Consider the following 13609-nt stretch of genomic DNA (forward strand, 5'->3'; position numbering starts at 1 on the left):
GAGAACGATAATATTTAATGTAAACTTCAGTACAATATCATGATACCAAAAAGGGTTATTTAAGGAGGAGGTTGAACCCTCCATGGGAACTTTAAGGATAACCATAAAAGGGAACAAAATTCTAAAATACAGGTCTAGGGTGATCACCGACATATCGCTCTATATTTCACTCATGGGGTGGGGGGGGCTAAGATCATGTGACTTCTATCAACCAATCAAAATTGATGTACCAAAACATTCATCTTACCTGTAAAAGGAAACAAATGAGTGAGGGGTATTCCCATGTAATCTGTTCACCGTGTGGTGGGTCTAAAATTATGTGACCTCTATCAACCAATCAGAATCGAGATACCAAAGTATACATCGGAAAGGACACCCTAATTTCAAAAATCCTAGGACCTAAAATCACGTGATCTCTATCATCCAATCAGAATCAAGGTACCAAAGCACTCATCTTACCCGTAAAAGGAAACGAATTAGTAATGGATTTCCCCGCAAGGGTAAAACATGACGTCATACCATGTGACCTGTTCACCGTGTAGCGGGTCTAAGATCATGTAACCTCTATCAGCCAATCATAAACACTCATCTTACCCGTAAAAGGGAACGAATTTTCAAATATCCCTGGGTCTAAGATCATGTGACAGCTGTCAACCAATCAAAACACACATCTTACCCGTAAAAGGGAACAATTTTCAAAAATCCTAGTCATAAAAGAGAATGAGGGATTTCCCCGCAGGGTGACTCATGACGTCATACCACGTGACCTAAAAAATTTGAATTTCCCGCGTGGGCGGGGCCTAACGTCACGTGACCTCTCTCAGCCAATCAGAATCGAGAAAATTTTTGCTGACTCGGCTCAATATACGTCGACCACTACTACTATTGGCCTCAGAAAAATTTACTGTTCTAAAATCTTGGGCAGTATGCAGAATCGTTCTAACGCGAGATTACTGCCATCCTAAAGAGTTTCCTGTAGTAGTCAGATTTTTAGTATCACGCTAACCGTACGTCAAAATGACTCTACATAAGGCGGCTTGAGTTATTCCGTATTAGCCATCGCAAAGAATTGGGAAGAGCATAAACACAAACCATGCAAAAATCAATTGTAAATGTAATGCCTATTATTGCAAAATCTTCATTTTAGTTTGCGATTATTAGCATGCAGTTATAATTGATATTTTCAATTTTCTGCGACTTGTTGCGCTTCGGAATGTTTGGAAAGTCTGGTTAGTGATTTTTATAACATTTATAAGTAGTGGTGGTTTGATCTTGGATCTGATGCAGAAAGCGGAGTCTTGCTGGCAGCACTGCCTGGTGCAAAAAACAATTGAGTACTGAATTCTGCATTAGGTGGATGCGGTTGATAACATTTGGTTAGGCACGTACATAGAAGCTATTCTGTTCTTTAAACTTTATTATTTCACTAAACACACTGTAAATGTAAAGTACGAATATACAGAGGAAAATCTAATAGTAAAAATGGCAGCTGTACCTTCTGCTCTTGTAATGAGTTGTAGTGATACAGATCCAGACGATATTGTGAAATGTAAGTTTGTCAAATAGTTATTTCATAGTTACTTTAGTGTTATTAACACTTTAAAGGGCAATAGTGTTGTATCGCCGGACCAATTTGAAAATCGAAAAAAATGTACCGAAATGTACTGCATTCGGTTGGATTAGATTAAGGGTAATAGTATACATGAGAACCCTCTGATCTGCGTTTCTTCTGTGTTCTATTACCACTTCTACATGAAGTACCATAAATTTTGTACGTAGTTCAATAGTAAGAAGTATTCATGTGCACAAGACATGCGATATGCCTTAAATCCCCCCCCACACACATAGATAAAGTACAAGGGCACTACACATACAGATATAAAGTACAGGTACGTTCTTTTTTTATTTTCGTATCAGGCGATAAGTAAATATAAGTCGCTTTGTTACCCCCTTTGTAAGTTCGTACATACTCAATGAATAATCCCGAAATGTATGAGCGTCCTGCTCCTTCGGGAACTCATGCAGCTTCATGTATACTATGCCCTGTATGTTTACAAGTGAAGCGTTACTAGTATAAATAATGACAAGTCCTATTGAAATTTATATGATTGCCAAAACCCACATTTTTTCACTACCCTCGCTTATGCGTATACTAACCATCGCATACGCCCCTGCTCCCTTTGGACGCACCCCCACGCTACCGCGCGGAACCACCAGCTTTGCCCTGTGTTCTCTCGGTTAGATAGCATTCATGCTTTTAGTAGCCACCTAGCACCGGTTGGTTGGCTTTTTGCATTGTACTTTTTATTATGCCCCTAACCTAATGTAACGTAATCTAACATTACTAACATAAAATACAGCTTCTGTACACTATGGAGAAATTGCGTTGTTGTTGAGTTAGAAGTCACTTACCTTCCAAACTGTGGCTTGTAAACATTTCCAATTTCAAGAAGATGATCGTATGTGTACAACAGTTTATTGACTATTGCTCGTTATTTTGGAATAGTTCTATATAACTCACACATGATACGTCATACCTTCACATACAGGCACCATTTCCACACTGCCTTTCGCGTTACTATATCTTAACAGGTGTACCTCTCTGTGAAATAGTTCATCCTCCTTCTCATATAGTGCTACGTTAGAGAAAGAAAAAAAAGATATTAACTTTTACTATTCCTCTTACATGACTTTCACTCATTCTTCCTCACTAACTTAAATAAATTCTCCAATTGACCCGGTAAATTTCCTAAAATTCGCCGCGCGATATAGCACTTGAACCCTTTAAAGAGGATCAAATGTAAATGTGGTTTACACTAAAAATGAATATTTTTTTTTTTTTTCCTGAAGATTGATTGTACGGATCCATACATAAATTCGTGAAATATATACGTCTTTCTGCATCCACTTCTTGTACCTTTAGCAATCATTTTTGAGATGTGCACTTGCATTCCCCGGTACAGATTCACTTAAGGGGTCTTGTGCAAAACAGCAACAAACCTGTACTAGGTGGGCACTAAAAACATGAATGATGGGTTATGCCACATGAACTCAACACAGTCATCCAGACTGACCTGTTTAGTTTTAGATTAATTTTGGTACAGTTGTTGGCCTCATAAACGTATGAGAAAATATCAAATTATAGGTCACTTGCTCCATTGGTTCTTAAGTTATTTAATTTTGAAATTTGAAAATTTCGGGAAAGTTGGATGCGTTTTGAAATCTTTAATGAAGTGCAGAGCAGCAACCAATTAAGATACAGACCTGGGAGTGGTATGGTTTAAAAGCTCTTTTAATAGGCTTTCATATGAGATGCTACTTGGTAGGAGTTATTTTGAAGAGAAACATAATTTTATAAAAAAATTTCAGGGTTATTTTTTCAAAAAGTGACAGTTTTAAAATTTTGAAAACAAATCTCAAAGTAAATTTATAATGTCTCCTTACATCACCCAAAGTTTTGTTCTGGGATCTCCATGGAATTAGGAGTTACGGTGCATAACACATATATTCAGGCGAGAAATGCAAAATATGTACATATTGCTTAAAAATAAATAAATAAATAAATTAGTATAATATTTAGACTTGTATCACTATGTCTGGTGGCAAGCCTTGAATTGCTAGAATGTCTCCACAATTTTTTTTCACTTCCTTTTTTCGTAAATTGTATGATCGACCAGTTGGTGTGACTGGATTGACTGTGCAGATCACATTTGCAGTGGGAATCCACTGTATATCAGGTGCTGTAGGAAAGGAAAATAAAGGTGATGGTCCTGAAGGATGTAGGAAAGACACTTGTATGATCTGTAGCTCTTTATCTTTGGCCAGAACATAGCTCATCCACCACCTGTCACCGTAGATGGAAGTTACATATCCATTTATATTACTGAAGGCAACCCCCTTTCCGTCAATTGTTACAGAATAGGTGGTTGTAATGATTGAATTAGAAAGTGATTTAACATTTCCTTTGTCTCCCCCGGTAGGGTATGAAAGTATGGAATTCTTGTGTACATGGTATAGCTATAGCTCTACTGTATCAGTTGGCCATTTGTTCTGCAGTTGTAATGTATTCTCAAGGCTTACATACGTGAAGTCTATATTAGAGATATTCTTGTCAGCCCATTCAAAGAGTTGCCTGGGAGTTGCTATTTGGTCTTCATATGGCCTTTGAAGGCTTGCCCTAGCTGCCAGTCTCTTAACTGTTCCCCCAAGCCCATCACATGGGTTCTTTCCATGAACTGTGGCTGCAAAATGCCATTCAGCTTCAACTCCAAAGTCTTCTTCATGATGACACAGGTTGATGACTTTTATAATTTTTATATTGAGCAGCCGACCCATCTGAAAAACAATACATTTTACTAGGAAATGATTCAAATTTTGATTTCAGGGACTGAATCAATTTTGTCTGGGATAGGTAGACAGCAGTAGTGTTATGGTGCAGGTAGTCTGATACGATTACGTAATTGAGATGTTTCAATCCATCCTGTTTAAAATACATAACAAAAGGGTGAATTGAGGCCTGTGTATTTGACCAGTGGTATGACTGTGCTTCATCTTCCGAAAGAAGTGAGTAATTCTCAGAAAAATCACAAATAACAACCACCTCTGTGTCCAGTATGTGTTCCTTCAAATTACGTAAAAAAGAACTCTTGTTTAGCGATGAAGTCATGACGAAGTAGGGTAGGTAGCCTCTCACAAAATAGGTTCACAAATTCGAGAACTGTTTTTTGGAGTATTTCCGTGTTATACCTATCGACTGAGATCCACGGAAGGTAAATGTCTTGATATCTTTTTCATCAAATGACCGTTCCAGATGGTTTGCACCTGAGCATGAAACACATTTTGAAAAGTTGCAGTCTACAGAAGCTGGATTACAAACCACCATCTGTAGACAGTCCTTGTATTTAGTTACCTTACCGCTAGTAATTGATTTCATTCTACTGTTTTCTATCATGAGTTTTACATTTTGATGTGTGGTACACACACACAGACTGAATGTATGCCACTCTCACCAGCAAAAAAACACAGTTTTTTGGCCTCAATTCCGCAGATTTGGAAAAACTCACTTTGATTGGGAACTTCTCTTTGAACAGTTCGTAGGCCACCTGTAAATTACAAAGCATCAGTCTTTTGGACACTTTAACTTTAGTACCTGTGTTGTCCACCACAGAAATGCAGTCCTTAGTTCCTTGCATCACTCGATTGACTTTGTCACTTGCATAAAAGTCTTTGACACAGTTAACAGTTTCCGTTGATTGGTCTTTCCCGGGTTTCATGTCAGGGCTCGACAAGACACCTTTTTCTTTGAAAAGTATCTTCGCTTGTCTTACAATGTAGTTGGGGGCCTGAAATTCCTGCTTTGTTTTTGTTATACGCAATTATCAGGCACAAGGGTCAGCAACATAACCTTTATTTTTTTTTTCTAGTGCACCTTGCACATATCTTTTTGACATATTTAGGAAAATCACATTCAGTATCACTGTCTTCATTGATAGAAGGTACATTCAGCAATTTCCTCTTCACTGCAGCACTGATCCTGGCTACTTTCTCCTTCGAGTATGACTTGTATCCATGGTTGGCAAAAACCATGGTTTTTATTGAGAAAAGAAAAAAACTTTTTTTGGGGGGGTTCAAACCAGGTTTTTCTGGATTAAATAATTTGCTCTATGTATTTATGTTACATATGGACAGAAATAAGTTTGTTTCGCCTTGCTGTTGTGCAACAACAGGGTTATGCTGGAAGGGGTCTTATAAGCTTAAAGCGGGATCCAAACAGCTTTCCGGCTTACTTCCGAGATAAATTGTCCTCCATTTGGACTCGAAACCGGGACTAATTGGCCACAGATGCAGTGACTCTGCCGACTCACTCACGAAGGACCCCTGATAAAAATACGCTGTACTGATCTTTACATACTTGTTAATATAATCGTCAAGAGTCATTTCAGGACAAAAAGATAAATAGTTGCACAAGTGAAACCATTGTACAGAATTACATATAAATCGGGGAACTCACGCGTTAGCCATTGGGAAAATCCTGTTATTACTTTAAATGCAAAGCAAATCCTGTTATTGCTTTGCATGTAAAATCTAAGGTCAACGTATCATAAAACGCTAAAACTGAGGTATTAAATTCCAAATTTAGTATGTAGATATCATTCAATAAAATTAAAATGAAGTCCAATCCAAGCTGATGTTGGAAGCTACGTAGGTAGTCGATAAATTTTGCCAATGTCTATCAATACATTTAGGCAACCTTTGCTTCTTTATATAACAAGCATTTAGGCAAGCAAAAACATACAATTTAGCTTCTCTTCGTATGTTTAGGCTTAACATCTTTATGTAATACCGAGGTTAGAAAGAAGACTTTCGCTTTAAAGTGACATCGAAACCGCTACTTGGTTTACACATGAAAGAAGGGTTGTGGTTCGACCGAGAATTGAACATAGGATTCAACGTAGACTGACCCTGATATCTAACGGAATCTGGGCAGAAGCGAAGCAGGGAGCCCGCTCTGGGTGTCGGTAGGGAGCAGGTGCGTCAGTGATCGTGGGTATGCGCGTAAAAGAAATTCACATAGTATTGCCGAGCGAGCGTTAGCGTGTGAAGGAAATTTGGAGCCGCGATTGGCACGTTGTTTTCTGTCTTTGTTACAGCTAAATGGGAAGGAGGCCCGGTGTTCTAGAACCTTACCCTTCATTTATACTTTCACTTACAAATCTGGATCTTACTTTTTTCTGTCTCCACCTCTTACCACTCGATTTGTAAGTGCTGACGATTTATAAGATCTTCAGAAATACGCCTCCCCTTGTGTCAAAGCTTCTTTCTTAAATATATAGGGCTATTGGGTGAGATGGTTTATTAATTCCTGCTGTCTATTATGTCTTGGAAGACTTCCTTTGACTGATCTCAACATTCGTTGTACAGTATTTGTATGAGCACCTACGCTGTGTATAAAATTCAAACTGTGATTCACAGTCAAAGGTGGATATTCTTTGGTAGAGAGGTTTCTGTAACCTGCCGAACAATCACTAACTATCGTCGATCCCGGTTCTATCCGCTGTTGTATTAATGTCAGTAGAATTTATTTTTTCCTGCCCTCGTATCAAAACAGAATTTCCACCTTCTCTTTCTACACTACCAAATACCCACTGCCCATCCACAATACGGACTGCATTATATTTCCTTTTGTCAAATTTGCTTTCATCTTTTTCAACTGTCCTCCCAGCTCCACCTACGTTCCTACTGTTCTGTGTAACGCATTCAACTATTCTTGCACAAATTGCTTCCAATGAAGTGATATTCCTCCTCTATTCTTTTGCGAACTTATGTCCTTCTGCATGGAGAACCAGTACTTCATAAATGGTTAGCCTACTTTCACAAACCGCGACTTGGTTCTTATGCTAGTCTTTGTGCAACGTTTCACAATCCACTTCCTTTTTTTTTTTTTTTTTTAAGTTATTTGCTCGATGCATTCGTCGCACGTCACAGTGTCCTTTATTAATTTACATTCTTGTAGGAACTTTATGAAATAATTTCTTTTAGAACCTAAAAGTGACAAAAAATGAAGGTACCTTAAACCCTAACGTTTTATCTTTCCCAATCTCTGAAAGGTGTAATTTCCTTCTTAATTTACATTGATACTTATGTACAATATCACACATTATTGCCATTATTCACAATTCCAGCATGAACACGATAAATAATCTTTCAGTGTATACATACTACTACACCAATACTTCAATGGTTCCGCTTCTTAACTCTTCACTTTCGTATACCCTGAATCACCTATTTCACTTTATACACTGTTCTCATTGGCTACATGAAGGTAAATATGTTTCGAATATGTTACATTTCGATTTCTGTTTTTCTACGTACAAGTCCTTGTTGCACGTAAGAACACAATATGCTTCGATTTTCACATACTGGTCTGGTACAATATTGTTACTAATTTATTCTGTAAATTTTAGAAATTGTTCATCTGTCAATGTTTACATTATGGGCGAATACGTGCGTACCAGGTTCGACTTCCATTAATGTATTTTCACGTACATACGCATCTCACAGGTAAAATCACACCATATGTTGTTTATTTACATACTACTTCATTAAAATATCTTCTGTAAACTTTACAAATCTGTGGATCTGTACAATCAATCTGCACCGGATTGAATAAACTAAAATAATTCTTAAATTAGTAATGACTCCGGTCGTCACACTGAGCACTGACATCCATTCAATTGAATTTTCTTTCGTGAAGGTTGACGAGATGTCAAAAAAGAGAGGAGTATTCTACGTACTACTTATTTTGGATTTCACAGAAGAGTGCTTTGTAACCTAACTTATTAAAAATAATGATATCATCTAAGTTTTTTTTTTTTTTTTAGATCAAAATTCTTGTGTCAATGTTATTGGTCCCCTTCTGCGAAACCAAGGCTGTTATTTTGTTAGCAACTTTGCGTTTTTATACTCACTCTTGCATAGATTTAACGTAATAATGAAACAATCAAATCTTTGTTTATACGTGTATTCACCTTCACTAATGTGCCTACTCCCTACGGATTCGTTATCGTGCAAGCACTTCTGCTTGGTCTTGCCCAAACGCGGATTAGATTCAATACTAGCTAGGGATGTACCGATGTGTCGGTGATATCGGCCACTTTTCGGAGTATCGGTATCGGGAAATGGACACCAATACAGGGTTTTCATAAAGTCTGGACGAATTTAATTCGCTTATAATTTACATAAAAATGCTCATATTGAAATCAAATAAAGTGCAAACGGTAGCGGAAGGATTAAATTTTTACCTGTAATCTGCACCAGCTCAGTTCATTCACCGCCACACCTCCAACTGGGCGCCATTTACGTCCACACATTCGTTTAGGCGGCGCTGGAATCCACTCACAGCGTTCCGCCGTGTTTGATCCGAAATGCCAGCTACAGACGCCCTGATTTTGTCCTTTAAGTTCTCCAAACCACTTGGCTTCTTTGCATAAACTTCCGTTTTCACATGACCCTAAAGCCAGAAGTTCCGAGTTCCGTGGACCGTCTAGGAATCGACTTCTGTGGGCTGTTGATGATGCTTTCCCTTACCCTGCTCACTGTTGCAGGCGATGTTGGCGGCCTCCCACTTCGAGGACGGTCCAGGACGCTTCCTATCTCCAAGAACTTAGCATGCCACTTTCGGATTGCACTCTCAGTCGGTGCCGGCTTTTTGAACTCTTTGGTGAACTTTCGACACACCAGAATTGGTGATTTTAGCTCTGCGTACCACATAACACATTGCGCTTTCTCTTTCACCGACGCCATCTTTGATACGGTAAAAAAAAAATAGCTTTCTCAGAGGAATTTTTCATTTATTTATTTAAGACACATACACCAATACAGCTTACAACTTACTTTTAACAGTCAACATTGAAACAACAATGGATGGAATTTGGTAAGAAACTGACCCTTGCCCTCCCTCTCTCAACGTATTCAGAGTTGCCGCTTATCTAACAGTGTTGCCAAGTAAAAATTTAATCCTTCCGCTACAGTTTGCACTTTATTTGATATCATTATGAGCATTTTTATGAAAATTATAAGCAAATTAAATCCGTCCAGACTTTATGAAAACCCTGTATTTACCGATACATTTTCCGAGCTATTTTCAATATTAACAGTGACACTTATCGGTTTCTTTTAGACTTAAAGTTGATTTAATATCACTTGTACAATCAATTTCTTTATGCATGTGTACGCCTTTAATATTCTCTACTCGTACTCAACTGATATTTTCAGTCCCTCGATCGAAAAATAGTGGTGAAGAAAAGCCAAAGGTCCTCAGTCAAAATCATGGGCGCCCGAAGAAAATTTTCTAGGGGGCACCCATTCCATGGTTGTTGTATTACGTCTGGTATTTAATATACGTGGTTTGCTATATTACGTTTATATTTTCGTGGGCCAGGGGGGATCCACCCTGCCCTTCCCTTCGGGCGTCCATGGTCAGGATAGGAGACCCGTAAATTGAATCTCAAACAAGACAGAGGTTTCGATTCTGAGGAAAATGCTATGGAAGAAACCCACAAGACACTCACTCTGTCATTATTTTCTCCTACTTACTGGTTAAGAACAATTAGTTCTGAAGTTAATAAATAGTTTTATCGTTTCGACTTCGCTTAAATAGCCCTCTTATTTTTATTTTTATTTATTTTTTTTTTTTTTTTATGGTATACACAGCAACATCTGGTTCAGCACGCATAATTTTATAAATAATAAAAATTTGTAACGGTAGCAGGGTTGGTTGGTTTAAACCAAAAAAGGAAAAATGTTCATAAATGTGTAAGTATTTGTAAAATCTTGATGAACACACATTTGTGGGTTATCACGTTTCACTCCTGTATATTATTTGTATTATATTCAGACTTAAATTCCCCATTCATTACTCAAAAAGATTATACTACAAAATCAAGTTTTTTATATATATATATAAGTTTATGAATGTTCGTTTTGTAATTTTTTTATAGTTTGTTATTATTGTTATGTAATTGCAATCAAAGAAAAATTCTAAATATTGTTTCGTTTCAATAATGTTTACTATTGATAAAATACATCGAAATGTCGTATTTTTTTTGTGTGTAGGGGGGGGGGGGTCATACAAACCCCACGAGAGGCATTTAGTGAAATGAGAAGTATCTTTTTTATCTATTTATGTATAAATGTGTCTGAGCCAAAGTGGACTCAAATAATTCGTATCTTTATTCACTTTTCTTACTGATATGCAAATTAAGTCGTCGTATTTTTTTAACTTGGACTAATAGAAGTCGTTGTTAACTAACTTGGACTAAATTAGTTCTTCTGTACCCTGTAGTACTTTGAAATTGCCCATATGTAATTCTGTATAATGGTTTCACTTCTGCAACTGTTTATCTTTTTGTTCTTCTGAAATGACTCTTGACAATTATATTAACAAGTAGGCCTAAGTAAAGATTAGTACAACGTATTTTTATCACGAGTCCTTCGTGAGTGAGTCGGCAGACGTGTTGCATTTATGGCCAATTAGTCCTGGTTCCGAGTTCAAATGGAGGACAGTTTCTCTCGGATGTAAGTCGAGAAGCGGTTTGGATCCCGATTTAAGCTTATGTAACTCCTTCCAGTATAACCCGGTTGTTACATAATAACACCAAGGCGAAACAAACTTATTCCTGTCCGTATGTGACATGAATACATAGAGCAAATTATTTAAACCAAAAAAACCTGGCTTAAACAAAAAAACCCGTTTTTTTGTTGTTTTTTTTTCAATAAAAACCATGGTTTTTGCCAACCCTGAACGATAGTATCCGTTTGCATTATATGTATGTCATGGAGACTAGTAAATACAATGTAACTATCAAAGTACATTATCACTCGTGGAACCTAATATAAAATTCTGGTTTTCGTCTTTGTCAAATTTTGGCCTTATATCTAATATACCCTATTACTATGTGGATCATTTCATTATTCTGAAAATTCCTAATAATATATAAGAAATATGTCGAAAAGTATAGGTATCGACAGCATCAGCCTTTTCAGTATCGGTATCGGATATCGGTGAAAATGTGGTATCGGTACGTCCCTAATTCTAGCTTGTAGTGACCACCTAACACCGGTCGTTAGGTGTTTTTCTCACAATAGTTATATTTTTATTTGTATAGATATAACGACGCCATCTATCCCAACATGTCTCTAATCCGACCCTACGTTTTTATGAGTACGAGGAACTGGAGCGTGTAATGTAAAAGTAACCATAAATACTAACTTAAAATATAGTACTTCTGGACAAAATCGTCTTCTAGCAGCTACCTTAGAACTTCTCATTTCTATTGACAACTTTTTAACTTTTATTGTGTATGATGAGTTTACATTACTTAATGATCTGATAGGATGCATACTTAATAATGAAATACTAGCCTTGAACTCACTTAAGCACCCGTATGTATTAATTTATTCGTATGCGCTTCAACCACTTCCTGTCGTCATCCTCTGTACGTGTCCATCAGGGCTTTTTTTTTTTTTTTTTTTTTTTTTAAACGTAAATTCGTGGATTAATATTACGGTAAATTTTTGTGTATAAAAGTTGTTAACTAGTATTCCAGTAGTCCATTTGAGAGGTTGATGTACTTCAATATTATAATTATGTGGGCTTCTGTAAATGTCTTTGATTAAATATTGTGGGGGTTAGGGACTAACATAATTTAATTCTGTGCTCACAGTCTAGGTTAGTATTTAATTAGGATGAGTCTACTTCCATAGTTGGCGTGGTTTTGGCGAAATTAAGAAAGATAAAATAAAATAATTCCATGGGTGATGTGTGACCTTCACAGTGTTAGATAGTTAAACACGGAGCTAAATAAGTTGAATGCTAACATTATAGTTATTTAGTATTAAGTATTGTTATTGTGTTATCCTCCCCTTTTTCCCCTAAAATATGTAAACTTGATCGCTTAAGCAGTTGTATGCTTTACAGTAGTCGGAAATTATGGTGGCTGTTATTTTGAGTATTATTGGCAATATATCATAATGATTATCAGTATATTTTTATATAATGTTAATCAGTGTTGTTTTATGTAATGTCATGTGTTCATATTTCTTGTTTGCACTTATATTTACCTATAGAAGAGGAATAATCACTAGATGTATTGTATAGGTAAATATTTAATTTTGTTTTGCTACACTTCAGTATCTTCCGGTTAAAAACTGTAAATGTATTCTAGGTAGTCTTGTATATCAATATAATATATGCTATATATGTTTATATGTTATACATAAATAAATTACTTCGAGTTATCTACACTGAGTATAACCAACAAAATACAACACTGGGCCGCGGTGGCTCAGTGGTAGAGCGTTCACCTCTGGTGCTTGGGGTCCAGGGTTCGATCCCAGCCCCCGCCAAGTGAACTTTGTGGTGGACAAACGCCGTGTGCGTGGGTTTTCTCGGGGTTCTCCCGTTTCCTCCCACTTTCTTCATTCCACCATTTCATTCAATACTCATCATCACCGTCTCCTTTAGCCAAACCGCATAACCGTGGGACGTAAAACTCAAAGATTTCATTTCATTTCAAAATACAACAGTATGTAAGATGGTTTAGTAGTTACTAGAGAGAAGTTTAGCACAGGACGTAGACATTGTCATAAACGAACAACATTTAGTTTCTAATAAAGAATGCCATTTCTTAAAAATATTTTTTTCAGGGTTCTTATTACGGTAAATTGCAGTTACAGAAAAAAAAAAGCAGTCTGTGGTATAGGTATATTACCAAACATGGTATGTAAAATTCTGAACAGAAAATTGTGAAAATTGAATTCTAAATTCTTCATTATCTTTGACAATGAATCCTACATTGTCAAAATTCTTGGCCCAGGAACTTTTATCATAGGAAATTATATTTGGTCTAAACTTGCATCCTAGCTGATATGATCTTAAAATATGTGAGTTGGAACTAATAAACAGCACAGCAATGGCGACGTTGGGTAAATGTTAATTTTAGATTTCTTAAATGGTATCGTCTGACAGCTATCTACTTATAAGCAAACAAACACGATTAGTAATTATAATTCGTCACATTATTTAATGATCAATAATATTACATTCGAA

The 13609-nt window shown here is 36.8% G+C and overlaps 1 protein-coding gene across 1 annotated transcript in view; it reads left to right on the forward strand.

Moving 5' to 3' along the window:
• Window positions 1-1325: 1325 nt before the first annotated feature.
• Window positions 1326-13609, forward strand: part of LOC145678338 (alpha- and gamma-adaptin-binding protein p34-like) — a 54628-nt gene continuing 42344 nt past the window's right edge. Inside the window, exon 1 of the mRNA XM_081748369.1 lies at window positions 1326-1549. Coding sequence (XP_081604495.1) covers window positions 1483-1549 — 67 coding nt within the window. The 5' untranslated portion in view covers window positions 1326-1482. The remainder of the gene's footprint in view (window positions 1550-13609) is intronic.

Source organism: Thermobia domestica, chromosome 2 (assembly GCF_964235325.1).
Source record: "Thermobia domestica chromosome 2, izTheDome1.hap1.1, whole genome shotgun sequence".
Taxonomy (NCBI): domain Eukaryota; kingdom Metazoa; phylum Arthropoda; class Insecta; order Zygentoma; family Lepismatidae; genus Thermobia; species Thermobia domestica.